Source organism: Sphaeramia orbicularis, chromosome 11 (assembly GCF_902148855.1).
Source record: "Sphaeramia orbicularis chromosome 11, fSphaOr1.1, whole genome shotgun sequence".
Taxonomy (NCBI): domain Eukaryota; kingdom Metazoa; phylum Chordata; class Actinopteri; order Kurtiformes; family Apogonidae; genus Sphaeramia; species Sphaeramia orbicularis.
The window spans coordinates 32,084,097-32,106,440 of NC_043967.1; the positions used below are offsets into that span (position 1 = coordinate 32,084,097).

The 22,344-nt window shown below is 35.8% G+C and overlaps 1 protein-coding gene across 2 annotated transcripts; it reads left to right on the forward strand.

The window, feature by feature from the left end:
- Nucleotides 1-2,218: 2,218 nt before the first annotated feature.
- zdhhc18b (zDHHC palmitoyltransferase 18b) lies at nt 2,219-21,290 on the forward strand. 2 transcript variants are annotated; one of them, XM_030147822.1, is made up of 10 exons: nt 2,219-3,057; nt 6,937-7,097; nt 8,517-8,666; nt 10,039-10,176; nt 10,619-10,670; nt 10,777-10,879; nt 11,319-11,431; nt 13,019-13,121; nt 15,139-15,220; nt 20,515-20,628. In XM_030147822.1, exons 1-9 carry the CDS (start codon nt 2,807-2,809, stop codon nt 15,178-15,180), a joined length of 1,113 nt encoding a protein of 370 aa, XP_030003682.1. In that variant the 5' UTR covers nt 2,219-2,806; the 3' UTR covers nt 15,181-15,220; nt 20,515-20,628. The 2 variants fall into 2 exon arrangements, with proteins under 2 accessions (XP_030003682.1, XP_030003680.1); XM_030147820.1 differs by lacking the exon at nt 15,139-15,220 and having other exon boundaries at nt 20,515-21,290.
- Nucleotides 21,291-22,344: the final 1,054 nt, after the last annotated feature.

Sequence of the window (22,344 nt, forward strand, 5' to 3'; positions counted from 1 at the left end):
AACTTTGAAGTTTAAAAAAAAAGAACTAATACAAATAAAATAAAAGCAAACCAGTTTAGTTACTGTTATATTTATTTGTTTATTTTTCTCAAATTTTGAAGTGAAAAAAAAAAAAAAAAAAAAAAAAAAAATCATTAAAAACAAACCAGTTTAGTTACTGTTATATTTATTGTTTATTTGTCTCAAACTTTGAAGTGAAAAAAAAAAGAACAAAAAAAAATTAATTAATACATTTAAAAAAAAAATAAAAGCAAACCGGTTTAGTTACTGTTATATTTGTTTGTTTTTCTCAGACTTTGAAGTAAGAAAAAAAAAAAAAAAAAAAAAAAAAAAAACAATAAAAACAAACCAGTTTAGTTACTTATTTGTTTATCTGTCTTAAACCTTGTAGTAAAAAAGAAAAAAAAACAAAACAAAACAAAAAAACAATAAAAGCAAACCAGTTTAGGTACTGCTATATCTATTTGTTTATTTGTCTCAAACTTTGAGGTAAAAAAAAAAAAAAAAAAAAAAGCAAGAAGTCAATTATATATGCACCTATCAGTCATCATTAATCACAGAAAACGTAATGAAATACAATAAATTCAACATAAATGTACATATGGATGAACTCATAAACACAGTTTGAGAAGGGACAGAAAGAAGCAAAGGCTTATCTAGTCCTGCTCCTTCCTTACTTTCAGCGTCAGATTCATAACCAAATAAATTTCCTTCATCAGTTATCTATCACATCAAAATAGATAACAGTGAATAACTAGTTATACCACCTTTGAATTGGTTGTATGACCATTGAGCAACCATACTGCCAGAAATAAAAAAAAAACAAAACAAAAAACAAATAGAGACTAAACTATGCAGGGTATAATACATAAACCCCAAACTACATATAATCCCATTACACCCATTACTCTCCCATTACACAAACCAAAATATGAAAGTGGTCTGATTACTCAGTGTATATATCAGGGTAGAGACTGCGATCTGGTAGGATCGGCGATTCTACCAGTAGAGACTCCGATCGTAGTCTCTACCAGTAGAAACTCCGATTCTACCAGTAGAAACTCCGATCAGAGTCTCTACTGGTAGAAACTCCGATCCTGCCAGTAGAAACTCCGATCGGGTTAGGGTTAGGGTTAGGGTCAGAGACTCTGATCGGAGTTTCTACTGGTAGAATCGCCGATCCTACCAGATCGCAGTCTCTACCCTGACATATATACTGTAATGTATGAGTCAATTAACATTTGTTGGTTTTCTCTTTTAAATAGCAGTATATTCTTACATGACTATTACACGAGTATAGACTAATCTTCAAAAACAAACCAGTGATGAAGAAAGCTGTATCTATAATAGCGCATCATAATTTATTAGTTTATGTTAATTTTACATTAAAAACTTAAATCAGTGAAGTAACTGGTAAACACAGGTACTTGTAATGCAACAACAACAACAACAACAACAACAACAACAATAATAATAATAATAATAATAATAATAATAATAATAATAATTTGTGAACAATGTGTTATAATAAACGGTATCGTATGCTTTGTAAGTTCACTAACTGGCAAAAAGTATTATTATTATTATTATTATTAATAATAATAATAATAATAATAATAATAATAATAATAATAATAATTTGTGAACAATGTGTTATAATAAACGGTATTGTGCGCTTCGTAAGTTCACTAACCAGCAAAAAATTATCATTATTATTATTATTATTATTATTATTATTATTATTATTATTATTATTATTATTAACAACAACATCAATAATAATAATAATTTGTGAACAATGTGTTATAATAAACAATAATAATAATAATAATAATAATAATAATAATTATTATTATTATTATTATTATTATTGTTGTTGTTATTATTGATGTTGTTGTTGTTAATAATAATAATAATAATAATAATAATAATAATAATAATAATAATAATAATAATAATAATAATAATAATAATATACATTTGTATGACTTCCGGTGAATGCTGTTGAATATTGCTAATTTGACAAACCGTCAAATTCCACATTTGGAAAATAAATGAACCGGACGTTACACCATCATGAATAAATGTGTATTTTTAGACCATGAATCATGCACAGCTATATTTATTCGTATAGTTGTGTGTTTTTCAAAATTAATGTAATCTTATCCCATTATATGTAATGCTTATTTAGACACTTATTTCGAAAGAAAGGGGCGGATATGTGTGTTTAGTCGGAGTTTCAGATGACATCAGCCGGACAGCTGATGGTGATGGAGCTAAACCAGTCACGAAAACCAAGAAGAAAAACAGCACGGCTACAAATATCACAAAGTTTTAATTCACGTTTTTATGTCTAAACTTAGAATAACAGGGCTTTGCGACGAAAGTTAACCAAAATGTCTAAAACGGTTGAGCTAACATGCTAGCGGCGGTAACGGTGCTGGGGGTTTACTGATGTTAAACAGTCCGCAGCTGGTTCGTCTTCTCCGGATGTCACGGCTAACAAGCTAACGGTGACCAGCGGGTTACCTCCGGAGTTGGTGGACACACAGCCGGAGAGGACTTAAGAAGAAATGAACCAGACTAGACTCATGGGGAGTACCGGGAGTGTAATTCCAGCCATGGGGAGTTGTGGTTATTTCCATGTGGATGTCTGTAATACAGGATTAGCTTGTTTTGTCTGTGGAATGACGCCGTTTGCTCCATTAATCCGTCGCAAACACGAGTGTCGGTGATGTTTTCGTCCAGTTTGGGACAAAGAAACCAAACTACGTTATAAATAAAAACAAATAAACATATATATATCATGAAAAACTGTGACTATCAGCAAATCGACCCGCAGGCGCTTCCGACGCCCACCCCGACCCCTCCACCCCACCAGGGAGAGCCCCGAGCCGGGGAGGACAAGCCGAAGACCCCGAAGAGAAAGTGGGAAGTTTTCCCCGGAAAGAACCGCTTCTACTGCGATGGACGGATCATAGTGGCCCGGCAGAGTGGGGTCCTGCCCCTCACCCTGGGCCTCATCCTAGTCACCAGTGGGTTATTCTTTATATTTGAGTAAGTTGTTTTATATTCATATTTCAATGAGTCCTGTATAGTCAGAGAAATGTCATGTGGAGCTGTTTGTTTTGATCACATGGAGCAAGTTTTAAATGAAACATGAGAATTAGATAGGTTTCTGAGGTAAATACAGTCATCAAAAGTCATCAAAAACAATGGTTATGTAATCAAGTATTAACTCCTGTGTGTATCATGTGACTAAAACAGATAAAAAAAAAAAGAAAACATGGAATGTCTGAAAGCATTGTTTTTGTCAGTACAATGCCATAGCTATTTTTGTAAGAATTTAAGTGATTTTGGTTATTATCAAGAAAACATTGAAAATGAATAGATATCAGCTCTGAAATTAAACACTTATGAGCTATTTTTGTTGTTATCATTATATTTGTCCAAATTAATGCACCTTTAGTTGTACCAGGCATGAAAATGAACAAGAAATTGAAGAAAAATAAGGGATGGTCTAATAATTTTTGTCCGCGACTGTAAATAGTCTTAAAATTGAGGTTTTAATGGCCTCAGACATTTATTTTGACTACTTTTATCCATATCAAGGCTTTGAACCTATATCAGAACAAATCCTGCCTACATTTATTCATCTGTCAAATAAACTAAGACCAACAAGATGTGTAACAAAATAATGGTATTAGTAGAGACTGATGGGTAATATTTGACCACTGGATTTGTTCACTTTGAAGAAGAAAAATTGTGAAAATATTAACCCATAAAAGACCCAGTACTACTTTTGTGTCAGTTCCCAAATTAATTTTTCTCTCTATTAAATCTTTAAGTGATTTATCACTGTTTATCTTAATATTATCCTCTCTTTTGCATTTTTTCAGGGAAAATCTGGTATTTTCCTATATTTAATTCACTGATCATGTATTTTAATCAATACGCTGAGACTACATTTGAGGATTACTATACCAGAAACAGAGAAAACTTGGGAAAAGGTGACTTTTTCAGTTAAATTTATCATTAACTGAACATAAACCAAGTGTCTCCATCCATTGTCATTGATCCAACTCCATGGGTTTTACTGGTGAATCAGTGTTGTAGAAGATGATAGTGTTTCCGTGTTCACTTCGGGGCCTGTGAACGTCCAAATGGGTCATATCTGATGACCATGAAAAGACAATAAACTGCATTTTACACCAATTATTTCCATGTATTGATAGGATTAGTGGATCTAAAATTATTAAACATTGTACATCAATAGATGCTTTTGGTCACTTGAGGATATTTGGGACTTTATGGGTTAAAAAAATCACACCCAGGTATTCAGAATAGAATGAATAGAAGATGGGGGAAATTCAAGGTGTCCAGCAGGTCAAAGAATATCCACAATCAAAACAAAACAACACCTATCCACTAGTATATATAAATATAAAAAGTTGCGGGGTATTGTAAATACTATCATAGTAGAAAATTAAAACAAAATATAATAATCATTGTATACAATCCAGTCCTTTTAGGATATGGGGGGGGCTCTCCTGGTGGTTAGTCTGATATTTTATGTAAAGATGTCAAAAACGTTCAGTAGCTGTTTGCTTTTTCCTGGTAAAGCTTCTCTGTTGGCTGACCTTTAAACCTGAGTCACTCTAATCAAGTCCTTCATAAAGCTGCTCTGCATGAGACCATATATACCCTACTTCAAGCTGGGTATTTTTCTCATATTTCCAGTAAGAATAGTGAGACTGATACAGTGGTTTCCATACATGTTCCCAAATGATATTTTTTCAGTACCAGTTTTTGACTTTAAGGGTCTGCTGCCTAATGTTTAAGAGGATCCATTTGCAGAAGGGAAGTATGATATTTAGAATCATGTTTCATTAATGCATAAAGACACAAAAATGAGATTTACCTGTTTATATCCACAGAGGAAACTATATTACAACCATAAGATACTCTCACATTAGTTTTATTTTGGAACTGAGGTCTGTGCCCCTTGCCCTTAACAAAAAGATACATATAAAAAATCCCAGTATTCATATCTTTAGTTTTGATTTTCGTCTTCTTCTTGACGTTAAACACACTAAGCAATTTCCCAACATTGGAAAAACCAACCAGATATACCACAACATAGAATAGTTTATTAACATATTACCAATAAATAAAATGTATTAAAGCTTTTCCTGGTGAACATACTGACACTGATGAAATGTACTCTTTATTAATTAGCCAGATGTTTTTTGGATTTTCAATAGTATATCCAACCAGTTCAGTCGGTGCCATAACAGAACCTACCTAGCCTAGTACATATTTTTTTTTACCCCAAAGACTCTAATATCTGTGTATTTTCCATATCTTTTTTGAGAAAACATAGTTTGAATATGGGTTTTTTCAGCTCAGTGCCAATAAATACCCATTGCTTTGTCTGAGCCATTTTATTAGGAATGAGTAGACATTGTTGTCAGTTGTACCCTTTAACACTGAAATCAAAAGCCAGATATTAGTTGGCCGTTTGTCAAGTGTCAGAGTGGTATTAGGCCACTTTTGATGTTTTTTCCACTTTAATATTTTAATATTCACTTCTGTGTACATTTCATCTTTAAAATATTTGACCTACAAAACTAACAAGTGAACAAACCTATGTTTTTCTATATTAAGGATATTCTTTTTTCTTCTAACAGTTTTAATTATACATAGTCTATATTATGAAAGTGGTGTTCATCATATGACTGTGTAGTGAAAAGTGTGTTCTCTCCCCAAGGATTTAGAAGGTGATTAAAAATACTGAATGTTAATTAAAACTAAGTCTCTTGGTAGCTGACAAAAAGTGGGCTCCATTATGTGCTTTCAATACTATAGGAGGGACTTCAAAGCTTTGTGCTAATAGGTCAGTCCTTAACAAATCACCTTCCCCCCCAGTTCACCTCAGGGATTATCCTGTAAAATATCACGATAAAACTTCTATTAATTTCATGGTTATTAAAGGATGGGGTAGTATAGCATCTGTACAGTTTTTATCCATGTTCAGTGATTGGGAGGACTTTTCAAGGAAATTAAAATACTCTTTCTTGGGAAAATATACAGTCAGAATGTGGGTTTTTAGCTCTGAAGCTATATTTAGCAAGATCTGTTGGCAGTCAGTTTGCTATGCAGGACCAAAGAACTTTCAGTTATGGTACAACTATATTAATACTGTACAGAGTTGACATTTGGTTGCAAGAAAGAAAATAGTGGTCTTCACCATTTTAAGGGACGTAAATAGAGAGGTATGTATAAAGTCAGAATGAATGGCTTTGTAATTAGGATAATAAATCAACCTCAACCTCCCATTACATATTCAGTTAAACCACCTTGATCTGATGTTTTATGATTTTTAACCAGTCATGACTGATTCTGACAATAAGTTCAATATGTGGAAACCAGCTTTAGTGATATACACCAATCTATATGTGCACATTTACTTTGCATTGTGTGACTTTTCTGCAAATTAACTCTTGTCTGTTAGCTAACATTTCCTATTACAAATGATCTGTCACAGCATTGTTAGCAAATTATGGTTTTGTGATGGTTTTTAAAAAGTGTGGGAACATGTTACCAGTGTCCTGACATTGCAAGGTCCCTCCTTTTGTTTATTAATTGGATTTAAGCAATATGTACTTCTATGAACACATATTCTAAGTCGTCCTTGCAACCCCAACCAGTGCCAAAATAAGGCGCAGGAAAGGTTATAACTGTAATACCATGGAGTACTATTTGGGTCCCATGGACTCCATAGAGGATTTCACTGGAATTTTTTTATAGTCCTTGATATGAACTCAGGTACTGATGCTAATGCTAACACATTCACCAGACTGACTTTGTGTGATCTCCAGCCTGTGATTGTGTTGGTGTTTGACCCATTTTATCTGTTTCCGTCCTGTATCCCAGTTGTCCCTTCTTGGTCAAACACCTGACCAGCTGCATACCTGTCATTGGAGGAGTCCTCTTTGTGTTTGTAGTCATCACCCTACTCCAGACCAGTTTCAGCGACCCGGGGATCCTGCCCAGAGCTACACCAGATGAGGCCGCAGACATCGAAAAACAGATTGGTAAGGACCAGAACTATAAGCCTCTTCCAAGTGCTTTTCACTGTGATGTTTGGTATTGTTAAATTTCAGCTTTTTGAAGTTTTTATTTCCCCTCAGGGTGCTCTATCGGCCAGTTTAGGACAGTGAAACAGTCCATCATTGGACTCTTGAGCTCTCCATGTGGCCCTTTGATTTTTCTAAAGGAAATGTGATCCCTAAAACCAAACTGCTTCAGCTCAGCTCATTTCATTTATGTCCAAGTTCAAGGGCATTCTCTTTGCAGAACAGTGGATAACACTGTTGTGAAAGCTTCCACAGTTCATGAGTGAGATGGAAGTCATTGTTCTGTTTGCGTTGGCTGTTTTTCATCTTGGAACCTAAACACAAGGAACAGGTCATTTTGATGTTGATTTTTTTTTTTTTCCTATTAATGAATGATTAACCAAGGCTTAGTGAAATCACCTACTAGGATGTTTTTGTAACACAGAGGTGTCCTGAAGAAGCATGTGAGAAGGCCATGTGCAGACCCAGTCACCCCACCTGTTCTCATTTCACCACAACAGGCCTGCCGCATCAGTCTGAAGTCTTGCCAACAGTATATTTTCTTTCCATATGGATTGGCTCACAGTCCTTGTAAACTCCTACTCATGTTCAAAGTTTAGCCAAGGCAGTGGTGATGTAAGCTGGTCATATTGCCAAATCCTAATTCTGTTATTCCAGCTATTTTAGAAATAAAGACACTGACATAACTAGTTTACATCTACCTGCGGCTCTGTCTAATCAGTTATGTTCAGGCTGCGTTTGTTTTATATTCATTTTATTAACACTGTTTTAAAGTTTTTTTTCCTTCAGGCTTCAGTCACAGTGCCAATTCAAACCCTTTTTAAGCACAGCCACATTGATTTTTAGAGACTAAAGTGCAAAAAAACCTAATTTGTTGTTTGAAGGGCATTTCTAATCAGATTTTCACAAATGCATTTTATTAGTTTGAGCCCTATTGCCACTCAGATTTTAAGTTTTTCATTTGTTTATAACTGTGCTAAGCCAGGATCATGTAAGTGTCAGTGTCTTACCTGGGAACAAACAACAGAAGTTTTATGGAGGAAATTAGCACTTTATCATGAATGTAGTTCCTAAACACATTATAAGCCTATGTGTCAACTTGATCTACTTTAAGAACGTCTTGTCTATATGTGATATATCATCTGTTACTGTAATGTCATAAAATAACGGAGAGTCCTATTAGAATCCTACAAGTTCTTAGACATTCTTAGATTGTAATACACCATATTCTTTAAGAGACTGTTTATATGTCTCTAGGATCAGTGAGGGACCTCCTGGACAACAGGAGTCAGCTCTGATAGGACAGATGATTCTGATCTGTGGCCATTTGAATGAATTGTGTCTCTTTGTTCGTCCTCACACTCCCGTCGTGTTCAGATCAGACCGGGAACACCAGTTATCGGCCTCCTCCACGCACCAAGGAGGTCCTCATCAATCAGCAGGTGGTCAAACTCAAGTACTGCTTCACCTGCAAGATGTTCCGGCCTCCACGGACCTCCCACTGCAGCCTGTGTGACAACTGTGTGGGTGAGCTGTGGACACACACTGACACAGTGACATTTAACTGATAAATAATGGAGAAAGGTTCCACTACTGAGTGCATGGTTTTCCTGGTACATCAGTACGTTAGTGGGTCAAACATAGGTGTGTCCTCATGGACTGTAGTTGCTCCTCATTATACAGGGTTCCAGCGGGGTCTTAAAAAGTCTTAAAAGTCTTGAATTTACAAATCTGGTTTTAACACCTTAAAAAAAGGCTTTAAAAGGTATTAAATTTGTTAAGGTAGGTCTTAAGTTATATTGCCATAAACCTGTTTACTGTATTGTGTTTAAAGGTGCCCTGCCACATTTATTTCATTACTTTTGTGGTTATGTCTGAAGTTCTACCATGGACTCTGTAACATTTTTTGTGGAAAAAATGCCTTGGTTACCAAGTTTCAGACCGTTCTAACGTGGTTAGAGCTGCTGGAAGACTCGGCTCGATTTGCCCAAGTTCTCATAAATATTCAATATGCTAATCTGACTCTGATTGGCTAACAGCTAGCCAATGAGAGCCTGGCAGAAACCGAAAGTGAAACAACATGCTTTGAATGTCCGGCTCCTGGCTTCTATGCCTCTCTTGTAGGCGGACCTTACACAGAATTTTCTCAACTTCTAACCTCCATCCACTGGGCCCCCTCCACTGCTCTATGGGAATGCTGGGCCCCATGAATTTGTCATGTGCCCGCCCGCCCCCCCCCTTCTACAGTGCCCTAGCTTGTTGTATATGAAAACTGTCACTGAGCGAGACACATTCTGTGGGTGTGGTCTCACCTGGGCGAGCTCATGAATAGTAATGAGCTCAGGCAGTAACGCGTCACACTGACCAGCTTTAATAATTGACCTGATTTCTCTGGTTATTTCTTTTCAGTGTCAATAGCAGACAGAGGAGGTAGCGGTTCATTTTCACTTTCACTACATAACAGAAACACCTATGGACCAAATATATTTCAAGAAATACAAGTCTAAAACAGTTTTGTGTGGCAGGGCAACTTTAAATGTGTCTGACAAATGTTCAAGCTGCAAAGTAACATTAGTCGACTCAGTTTGTCCTGTTCCAACCCAACAATTTATATTGAAATTAGGAACCAACTATCGCTAACTTTGCTGCCCCGGTGAGAAATGACTTGGAACGGTGTGAATCAAGGTGTTGGAATAAATAAATGCTTTTTCCTAAATTCTAGGACTTGTGAATTTTTGCCAGTATGGCCGTGAAATAGGTTGTGAAATGGGCATTAAAGTATGTTCTAAGTAGTCTTAAAAAGGTCTGAAAAAGTCTTAAATTTAACTTGTAGAAACCTGTAGGAACCCTGTTATAAATGCTGGCGTTAAAAGGCTTCCACTGTGAATTCCTCCCACAGAGCGCTTTGACCATCACTGCCCATGGGTGGGGAACTGCGTAGGAAAACGCAACTACCGCTTCTTCTACACCTTCATCGTGTCGCTGTCATTCCTGACGGCGTTCATCTTCGGCTGTGTGACCACACATCTCGCACTGAGTACGTTCCTGCTCCATTGCACAGCTGTTTAATGGACCCAGAGGGGGCAGGATGTTACTGATAGGAGCTGCTATCACACCTGGCGCAAACAGCACTCGCCATTAAGTCTTAATGTTTGTTTTATCCATGAGTGCCAGACAGACTGGGTTCACCACATCAGAACAGTTGAGATAAGAAAAATATACAGAACACTTTAGATAAGTCTCATTCCCATTTGGCAACAAAACACTGCTTTTTTATTTACAACACACTCAGTGAAACCAGAACGTTTGAACTGAATTACATTCATAGGTCATGTACTCAAGAATAAAATGATCTCATTCACTATAGAGCACTGCTTCCAGATCAGGATAATGAATTTTAACTGTTGGTTTGAGAGCTTTTTCTCCTTCATGAACACTTGGATCTTGTGTCAGTATTGGTTTTTTTTTATCTCTTTCAGGGGCTCAGGGTGGAAAAGGTCTGGTGTTTGCTCTTCAGGAAAGTCCAGGCAGATATCCTTTACTTGAAAATAATTTCATGAGGCAATAAATAAAGCAGGTTTCCCACATTTATTTACCCGCACCACATAATGATTATCTCCTTGACCTAGCCCTTTACTGCAGTGGAGCTGGTCATATGTTTCTTCTCAGTCTGGTCAATATTGGGCCTCTCAGGCTTCCATACATATCTGGTTGCTTCCAATCTAACCACCAATGAAGACGTAAGTAATGTTTTGTGAAGTATTTTGGTAGTGTTGTAGTTGTAGAGATCAGTCAAGTCTAGTTTTTGAAAGTGTAGGTTCAGTCACAAAATAGATTTTGGATGGAGTTGGGATTTTTTTGGTCCAGGCAAGACTGTGTTTGCTCGGATCACTGAAGTTCCAGTGTATTGTCTGATTCATTTGTTGACCTCATTACTGTGACTAAATGTAAAATGTTCTGCTTCAATAATATTCTTTATTTAAACTTTATGAAAGGGAGTTATGGATCAAACTTCTACAGAATTTCACTTCAGAATATGTTTAATAAACGTGTAACCATGAAGCTGTGTGTGCAGTCTGGTCTTGGTCATGATGTGGTCTTCACTAATGCATTACCTTAGGGTATAATCCTAATTTTAATGTTAGTTTGAATAAAAATGTTTTGCGTGGTCCTTTTCAGATTAAAGGCTCATGGTCAGGGAAGAGTGGAGGAGAAGACGTCACCAACCCATACAGCCATAAAAACATCTTTATCAACTGTTGCTCTGTGCTCTGTGGACCCATGCCACCCAGGTGAGCCCAGCCTGGATCATGTTACTGAAGGATCACTGAATGATTTGGTTTTATATTCTGCATGCACTGTCTGTACAGGTATACAGTGGCTACCATATTAATACAGAGTGATGACTTAACAGAATTCTCCTTGCATGTCTTTTCATAGAGTTTTTAGTTTGGACAGTAAGTAGAGCATCACTTTATTTACACCATATCTGTGTCCACACAAGGGCTGGTCTTCAGTTCACCTACGATGGTTTTACAGCTTCACGAATCCAGTAGAAAAGAAAATAACATCTATAGTAACATGATAAACTGAACTGTAAACATGCTAGAATATCCATTATTTGCTCTTATAGATACCTGGACTTTCTGAAAGCTTTCAGCATGACTAGACATCTCCAGTGTGGATGTCAGAAAAACACACTCCTACAGGTTAAAGTGGGCTAACGTAACACTAACACTGACAGACACTAATAAGTTACTATAGATGGACTGGAGAATACATGGAGAATCAGCGTTCAGTTTCTATGCTCTGTATATCTGGAACAAACTACCAGAAAATATCAGGTCTGCTGAGAGTCTGAGTTCTTTTAAGTCGAGGTTAAAGACTCACCTGTTCACTGCTGCCTTTGACTAAAAGGCTTTTTACTTTTTAAATTTTATATTATCTTTTGAAACTCTGCACTGCAACTCTTACTTTAATATGTGTGTATTTTTATGTTTCTGGATTTTATGTGTTGTTTTCTACTTGCTGTTTTTAATCACCTTTTACATGTGTCTTTTATAGTGTTTTAAATGTGTTTCTTTTTCCCTGTCGTATTTCAATGTCCTGTGTGAAGCACCTTGAATTGCCTTGTTGCTGAAATGTGCTATATAAATAAACTTGCCTTGCCTTGTCTTGGAGTACAATTGCTAGCCTAGCAACAATAATGCTAAGCATGAGTCATAGTTATTTTATGTAAAATCTAACTGTATGAAAACACTGTATGCATCAAATATGTGTAGGCAGACTGGAAGGCATGGACAGGTATTATTTTAGCTGGCCTAACTGCATATGTATATACAAGTTTCCCTCTCAGACTGTAAAATTCTCCATCAGTTTTCTAGGTTTAATTCCTCTGATAACTGGTGCTAAGCTACATAGATTGTATGTTTTTATCAAAATGAACTAGCCATGTTCATGTATTTTGAAGTTGTTGGCAGATCACCCATAGAAATACATTCCTGTCTGCCTTCCCTGTTAATTATTGAATAAACCTGCCCCTAAATGTCATAGTCATGAAAATATTCATCACAGCTTTTCAGAGGCTGAGATAATGCCTTCAGATTTTCCAATAAGACATTTACATTTCTGTCTGTATTTTACAATGCTTTAAAACAAAAACAGAATATGTCACTGAATAGACTCAAGCATATTATTTAGGACCAAAGTGTTCGGTACTTGTCATAATTATGAGGATTGCTTTTAACTTGATTCTCAGTACAGGATGCAGCATATGAGGGTATTTTATTTACCCTTTCATTCCCATTCCATTTAGAATCCATCACCATCCGAACCTGCTTCACTAACCTTAACCTTTAATAACCTTTGTCTCCTTTCAGCCTGATCGACAGACGAGGTTTCCTGCCCGCAGATGAATCTGCTCAAACTGGTGCAGCGGACATCGAGCTGCCTACTCTGGCTGTAAAAAATGAAGCAAACGTGGTAGGAGTGAGTTTCCATGAGGCTTTTGGCTTGTAGGAACCCCCCACTCCTGTGAATGCACCCCCTCCCCCCTTTGTTGCCTGCTGTTGCCCCAAACCTAGCATCTGTCTGTTGCCTGTTGTTTACTGTTGTACGGGTTAAGATTAGTCAGTGTTTACAATGCACAGCGTAGTTTAAGTAAAGTGTAATCGAAGTTTTCAGTAGAACAGTAGTCGCTTTTCCATTGACCCTCAAATTGCGCAAATATAACTTGCGCATAAAAATTTGCCTAATGGAAAAACGACAATTTTGCCAAAACTCATGTCTTTCGCTGAAAAGTTTTTGTGCTGGCAAGAAGTGTTTTTTAGAGCGTAGCAAAATTGGTATATCACTCAAAACTACAATAGAAAGATGTTTTTGTGCAACTAGAGTCATGTGAACAAAAAAAAAGGATGTTACAACAAACAAAGAAGAGTTTTAAAACAAACATTGTGCGGTATGTGTGGACACACCAGGAAATCGAGTCATTTTTTAAATTAGTAAGAGATAGAGGAGTAACGAGCATTCTAAATTCAAAACAACAGAGAAATATGAGCATTTTCCAGAACTTAGAGGTTGCTCTGAGAGAAGTACGAACATATCTGTAAATCAATGTCATATTTATGTTCGTTGCCATGTTTATGAAATTATTTCTCGTGACATCTGTCGATAATAAACAAATCATCGCATTTGTGATTTAATGGAAAAACTGACATTACGCACATTTTTCGACATTTACTAAATATCGGTCAAGTTTTGCGCATATGTCCAATGGAAAAGCCACTAATAAGGCTTATACCTGATTGACACGTTAGATGTCATATCATATGGGCCTTATGGCATCAGTTCTTTTCAACTGAGAATCCAATAGGGAAAAAATAAAGATATTTGCAAATTGAATACCCAAAACAAATAAGTAAATAGAATAAATCTAATGTATGTTTTGACTAAACTGCAATACTTGGTCCAAGAATTTTTTTTTCCATGATCAGTTGGTTTACTTTGATTTTCACAGAATATTTACTTCCTCTGAACAAGATGGAGAACAATTTAATCATAACCAAGCTGAGCCTCTTGTTTTCCTTTTTGTATTTTTGACTTGAATATACAATTAAAAGTAGCAGAGACAGAACATTTATTTTCAATCAACTTCATGAAGATTTACAGGAATGTGTAGTTTTATGGACCATTAACCAGAATTACTTCATGTAACTCCATAAAATCAAACTTAGTTACATTTTGTGTATGAACAAGTTGATAAATGTGACAAATGTATTGTTATTAGTTGCAGTTCTATCCTCCCTAATCCTTCTAAATCCCTCTATCACACACTGGGCCTTAAAATCACTGTTAAAAATATGATCTAGTCAAGTCTGAGCAGGTGCGTGATGAGTTTGTCGCCTCTTACATGTATCATATTCATGATTTTACCTCAGTACATAGAGTTTTGCAGGATTTTGAGCCTTTGTAGTCTTTCATGACAGAACAAAGTAAAAGGCAATAGCAGCTGGAGTATTTTCCAACTGTCTTTCATTTTCTGTTTTATAGTTTTTATATCCACTTGACACACTGGTGACGTTGAGTGGAGCTGTGGGGTTCCAGTTGCCTGCTATCATCATCATCATCCTCATCATCATCACTGTCTCCACCACTTTTGTTCCTCTTCATGTTTATATCCATGTTTTGTATGAGTTGTATATATATTTTTTTATGTTTTTATACATCATGTGTTGTAAAATTGATCTCGCCATCATAGTTGGTAATCTAATAAACATTAATTCTCTTTACATTCCATCATGTGTGTTTATTTATTTCACTGTTTTCATTTCACTTTTTCACTCCCAAACTGTCCTGGTATCAATACGCTCCTTCTGTGTGTGTGGGTGTGCGTGTGTGTGTGTGTGTGTGTGTGTGTGTGCGTGTGCATCCTCCCGGTCCTAACCTATTGTCCTGTCTGTGGTCTGTCTTCTGTGACTGTGTGTCCGTCCACCGACACGAGGAGGAGAAGTGTCTGGACTTTGCTGTGGTCTGCACTGGCTGATTAGCTACATTTAGAGCAGGAAAAGCAAAGCTTGAGCTTGGTAAGCCTGGTTCCACAGAGGGACGGACTGTGCACAGTGTGTGTGTCCACTGCTGTGTGTGCTGCTGTGTCCTGTGGGCTCACTGCTGTACTCCTGCATGGCTTTACCCTCAGCCGCCATGTTGAATATATGACTGGGTGCATAATTTCACACAATATAAGGTGTACTGTGTGCAAAATAAACTAACAGTGTACAGGCAGTTAAAATACTACCACTATCACTTTAATCTACATTGACCATTGTAGTGCAGCATTATGTAGTAACAGTGCAATATGTGATAATCATTTTTCACCTCATTATGTAATAACGCCGCATTTTGTAATAAAATTCTTGGACGCGTTTTGTAATAACTTATTTCATATTGCAACAGTTATTACAAAATGCAGGTGTAGCACTTTTTTTTTTAAGGAAATGTAATAATTTGGTGCGTTGTGTAATAATCATCAAAATTGATGCCTTGATTGGAAAAGCAATCATACCAGCAGAACAACATTAACCATTCCAGCTTAATAAGAATTCATTTTATGGCTAAAATTTGCTTAGAGGTCTTATTTCTGTCTTTGTGCATAAGAAATCGATAGAAGTGAATCCCCAAAGGAACTTTGTGTTGGTAAATGCAAGTTCTGCAAATGTACAGGATTTCAGTTCTGTTGCAACATGTTGATGGTCATATGAACTATGTTTTCAGCTCAAAAATGTCCAATTTCATCACAATTAATGCTATATTTTCATGTCACAAATGGCCAAGTTATATTTTAACTGATTTTACCTGAAAAACAAATATTCTATTCTTTTAGATTCCCCAATTTTTCTTACAAGATTCTATCCTACATATCACATGTTTTATTTTCACAGGTTGCAATATGGAGTATGGTGCTGATCCATCCTGCTTATGTTACGCCAATACATACATTAAGAATGTCACACGTCACTTTTTAAATCAATAGTTTTCTAATAATAAGCATTTTTATAAAGAAATAATTCTATATTGTTATTTCCTCTTTAGTATGATGATAAACTATACAATAAATAATTCTGATACTAGTTTTTGCACAGGGATCATTAGTGTAAACGGTGACATGGCTGCCGAGCATCAGTATGATGGGATCTGTAACAACCATGTCACATCCGTCCACTGCCACATTTTGTGTTTCTGTGTCAGCTGTTATTGTTTTAGATCCACAATACTAACATTAATGAATAAGAGGATAATTAGCAATAGTAAGTATATAAGTTTATTAGTAAAGTACTGGTACTGACCAGAGCATCATGGGTAATGTCACGTCCGTCCACCAGCAAAAGTTTTCACATACACGTGCTATTCAAAATCCAATATTTCTGAAAATAGAGCTTCCACTGTCAAATAATGTCAGTAGTCTGTGCACAAATGTGTTAGCATTATTTCAACAGAGTTCTATGCCTTTCTTACAACTTTTTTTTTTTTTTTTTTTGACAAAAATGGCCACTCATTTGACCCCCTAAGTAAATTTTAGCCATTTACAAAACTAGTAGGTTGTTTCATTGGTCAAACCTAAATCAAATGTAACTGTATTCATTATATTGGAGAATGTGTTTGCAAACTAGAGACAGAAGCTGCACTAATTAAGTATTACTGACAAGAAACTTAACGGTGCACTGAAATTTGGAAGACAATACGTAATAAGTTATTACAAAATGTGGCAAAATTTATAACAAAATGCGTTCAAGAATTTTACTACAAAATGCAGTGTTATTAGAAAATGAGGTGAAAAATTATTACGTTATTAGATATTGCACCTTTATTACATAATGCAATGCTACAACCGTTTTCATGCCATAGATCTGCACATTGAAATTTAGTCCAAATTTTCATGGAAATTTCTGTTTCTTGCCGTATGCTTTAGCTTTTCCCAACAGTTTGACCTCCTGACCTCTCTTTCCCCTCTTCTACGTCCATCCAGTTGTCCTTTCCTTATCACATGACCTAAAAATCTCATCTGATTAATCCTCTGTTTACAAAGCAGCTTCCTATTTATTCCAGCTCTTGTTGACACTTTCTTGTTTTTTACTTTATCTATTAAATTTTCTCATCCTTCTACTTAGAAACCAAGCAGGTTCTTCTAATACTTTTGCGTTTGTGAGGTAAAAGATCGAGCTACATCTGAACAGAGTAGACACATTTTCCCAAGCATCAAATTTTTTGCATGATTCTTCTTTACTCACTCTTTGTCATTTATTTCCTTTCAATAATTTCCCCTGGGATTAATAAAGTATTGATTCTGGTCTGATTACAAAAATACATTATTTATGGTACAATAGTGTCCTTCATTTAGATCAGGGATGTCAAACTCATTTTAGTTCAGGGGCCATATTCAGCTAAATTAATCTGCAGTGGGCCGGACCAGAAAAACAACATAATAACCTATAAATAATGACAACTTCAAATTTTTGTCTGTGTTTTAGTGTAAAAAAATAACATTAAATTATGAAAATACTTACTTTTAGAACCTATCCAAAAAAAAAAACAAAAAAAAAAAAAAAAAAACTGAAATTTAAATTAAAAAACATAAGAAAAGTTTGTGCAATTTTAACAATATTATTCCTCAACTTATCATTTGTCCATGTGGATTATGTATCAGATCTACAAAGACACTAAACACTGAGGAACAGGCAGAAAAGAGTTCAAATTGTGCTGAATTTTCTTTAGACATTTCAGGTTGTTCACATTTGTTCAGGTTATTCACATTTTAGTGTTACAGGATAGTTTGTAAATGTGAATATTTTCATAATTTAATGTTATTTTTTGCACTAAAACAAAGAAAAAAAAAATCTAAGTTGTTAATTCTAGATTTTTTTTTGGGCTTAATTCAAGATTTTTTTTTTTACTTAAATTAAGATTTTTTTTGCTTAATTCAAGATTTTTTGCTAAATTTAAGATTTTTTTTTGCTTAATTGAAGATTTTTTTTTTACTTAATTGAAGATTTTTTTTTTTTTTTTGGCTTAATTCAAGATTTTTTCCTTAATTCAAGCTAAATCTTTTTTTGCTTAATTCAGTTCAAGACTGTGGAATTTTTGCGCTTAGCAAAAACATCCCAGGGGCCGAACTGCACCCTTTGGTGGGCCGCATTTGGCCCCCAGGCCACATGTTTGACACCCCTGATTTAGATTTACATCAATAAGAATTAGTGCCCTCTGTTTGTATTCCTTCTCAAACCAGTCAAGTTGCCATTTACAACCGTATCTGTAACTGTTGTTTTACCTTTTGGATATAAAATGACATTAAATAATCAGTTTGATCTATTACACATATGTATAATATCCTGTCATGTTTAACATTTCACTTCTTGACTCATGACTAAACTCAACTGTTGTTCGATCACCAAATTCTAATCATTCCAACCTTGAGTTCAAGAAAAGTGAAAATGATAAATTCTTTCAAGCCCTTCCTGGGATACTGCATCAAAAATAAAGACACTAAAAATATAGTAATAGATGAAGGAATCTTATTTAGAGTTTTTTTTCTCTCCTCAACTGACAAGTCTTTGAAGGCAATAAAAAGAGCTTTAAGGATTAATTTAGAACATTAAATAATGACATCTCATGGAGGCATTCTAATGTTGACAGTGAGCAGCTTCAAGTAAATACATCAGAAAGCAGCTGTTTTTACATGTGATGCACAACTGTAAACAGTGAACACCAGACTGGATGGATCTGGAATTGAAACAACTTTTTTTTTTTTTGCTGAAGACAGCTGTTAAACTGCTTTTCTAACAATGAATAGACAAATAAAAGCATGATTTTATGGCTCCAGCATGAAATATGAATTGATGTTCCGATTTGATACTTATGTTAAAGTTTGTATAATTCAGTATTTTACATTAAAACAATAAAAACAGCTACTAAAAATATTGTTGTAAGTGACAGATTAACCCTTTCATGCATGAATTACGAGAACCTTAGTAAAGATGTTTTTCTTGAGTGTTTTTATTCCTCCTTGCACATGTAAAAAAAAAAAACAATGTGATCTTTTTTTTTTTTTCATGGAGTTACAAAAATGTCCACGCATTTAATTTTTGAAGTAAAGAAATGTGTATTTAAAACCCAATATCTGAAAGTAGAGAAGAGGATTAGGGCCACTGGAAAAACAATACAATAAACTAAGGTCCAATATGTACAGGGTGGGGAAGCAAAATTTACAATATTTTGAGGCAGGGATTGAAAGACAGTGTATGACCAATTAGTTTATTGAAAGTCATGAGAATTTATTTGCCACAAGAAAATTGACATAATAGAAAATGTTTTTATTCTATGTGTCCTCCTTCTTTCTCAATAACTGCCTTCACACGCTTCCTGAAACTTGCGCAAGTGTTCCTCAAATATTGGGGTGACAACTTCTCCCATTCTTCTTTAATAGTATCTTCCAGACCTTCTCGTAATAGTTTTGCTCATAGTCATTCTCTTCTTTCCATTATAAACAGTCTTTATGGACACTCCAACTATTTTTGAAATCTCCTTTGGTGTGACGAGTGCATTCAGCAAATCACACACTCTTTAACGTTTGCTTTCCTGATTACTCATATGGGCAAAAGTTTCTGAAAAGGTATGGATAATAGTGTTCGGTATGATTATGACATCAATATATGTTTGGTTTCAAAACAATTGACGTAGTGCCTGCTGAGAAAAAACAACTAAATGTTCCTTGTAAATTTTGCTTCCCCACCCTGTATTTCTTATTAATATTATGAGAAAAAAAAGTCAGAATTCTGAGATTAAAGTCAAAATTCTGAGAAAAAATTCAGAATTCAGAGAAAAAAGTTGGAATTCTGAGATTAACATCAAAATTCTGCAGGTCATATTGGGTTGTATGTGGCCCCTGAACTAACAGGAGTTTGACACCCCTGATTTATAGGCTATTAAGTCATTATTTTACTGGTCTGGCCCACTTGAGATCAAATTGAGCTAAATTTGGCCCCTGAACCAAAATGAGTTTGACACCCCTGCCCTAAATCATTCCATGTAGTTGCCAACAAGCAGTAGTCCAGCCCCAGACACACATGCACAGTATGACTTTACTCTATCATTAGGAAATAGTGAATGAGGATGTGAATTAGTATGCAGATCTATGGTGTGAAGCGTTTAGAGCTCCTCCTGTGTGGTCTGCCTACAGTCACAGCTTGCCTTTAATTCATCTTGCACAGCTGCTGCTGCTGCTTTCACTGAAGTCACTCCACTCCCTGCTGGTTAACTTTACTGACTTGTCTCATCAGTCCTTGTCTTTCTACCTTTTCCCTCCACCTTTCCGTTGTTTCCTCAGTGCACACAGGGAACTAAAGGTCTGCTGGAGTCGGCCACTCGTTCTCCTCTCCTGTCCAGCTCGTGTCCACAGGGGAAACCTCTGTCAGCCCACACCTGTCCGGACAGCAGCCCCGCCGTGAACTCTGACCCCTCACCGGAGCTTTCTAAAAGCTGCGGTGTCCGTCACTCGGCCGCCCCCCCGGGTGACTCCTCTCCTCCACGCCGCACCAAGACACGCTCCAAGAAAAGCAAACGAGTGTCTTTGCATATTCCCAACCCAGCCTTCGATGACCCTGCTTCCCCTACCTCTCCAGATGCCGGCACCAGCTCCAAAGCCAGAGGCCACAAGGGGGCCAGCTTTACCCCACTGCACTAAATGACTTGAATGACAGCTTTCTCAAGTGAAAACAAGCATTGTTCAAAGTGTGCATGCTATGAAACAGTCACTTATTTTTATTTCATGTTAATTCTCTGGAAGTCCTTTGTATAGGCAGAGAGAATGACAATCACAAGTGAGAGATCAATCTGTAGTGACAAAAGAAACACATAAAGCGAGTTTACCAAATCAGGCAGGATTAGTTCAGTTAGTCTGATTTAGTGGATTTGGTTCCATAAAGCAAATTCAGCTTTGTCCAGACTGTTAGACTGAAAATTATAACACAGGTTGTATATAAAGATGGATGCTGTAACAGCATTTCTTCCTTCCATGTAAAGACGTAATCCAAAGTCCATGAGGTCATAGGGAATAAAAAACAAAACAAAAAACAAAGTGAGTGGATGAAAAGTGGAGAAAGACAAAAAAGACAGGAATTGTGTGTATGTGTGTAATTATAATTGTGTTTTATTTAAACAATTTTGCACGGTGACCTTGAGTGTCCTGAAAGGCGCCTATAAATAAAATGTATTATTTTTATTATTATTATTATTATTATTATTATTATTATTATTATTATTATTATTATTATATGAGCTGCCATGTTGCTTGTGTGATGCAGTTTGTAGCCAGAGTCTGTGCAGTAGACATGTGGGACATCCTTTCTATGTGCCAGCTACCTGATGTAGTCCCATTCATGTAAAAAAAATTCTGTACTGCAATTGATCATGACAACTTGGGTAGCTTGTTAAGAAAAACTTATCACAAAGATGGTGACTTAAATATGAATCTGCCTGGTGAAATGCACCTCTAACACTAAATGGCCTCAAGGCAAATTTTTGGCCCCACTGGATAACATGGAATGACCTATACCTCAGCCAGCCACCAGGGGGAGATCAAGATAGTTTTTGCTTCATTTTTAAAGAGCGGTCCCAGTGTTCATCTTTATATACAGTCTACAGTCACTGTGAGGTTCACTGTCAAGTAAATTACAGAAAATCTATTTAAAAATAAATTATTCAATCATAAAACACAACATAGACCAGGGATGTCAAACATGTGGCCAGGGGGCCAAATGCAGCCCGCCAAAGGGTCCAGTTCGGCCCCTGGGATGTTTTTGCCAAATGCAAAAATTCCACAGTCTTGAATTGAAATAAGCAAAAAAAATGTAGCTTGAATTAAGAAAAAATCTTGAATTAAGCCAAAAAAAACCCCCCAAAAAATCTTCAATTAAGTAAAAAAAATCTTGAATTAAGCCAAAAAAAAAAAAAAAAAAAAGTTCAATTAAGCCAAAAAAAAATCTTCAGGTAAGTAAAAAAAAATCTTGAATTAAGCCAAAAAAAAGCTTCAATTAAGTAAAAAAAAATCTTGAATTAAGCCCCCCAAAATCTAGAATTAACTTAAAATTTTTTTCTTTGTTTTAGTGCAAAAAATAACATTAAATTATGAAAACATTTACATTTACAAACTATCCTG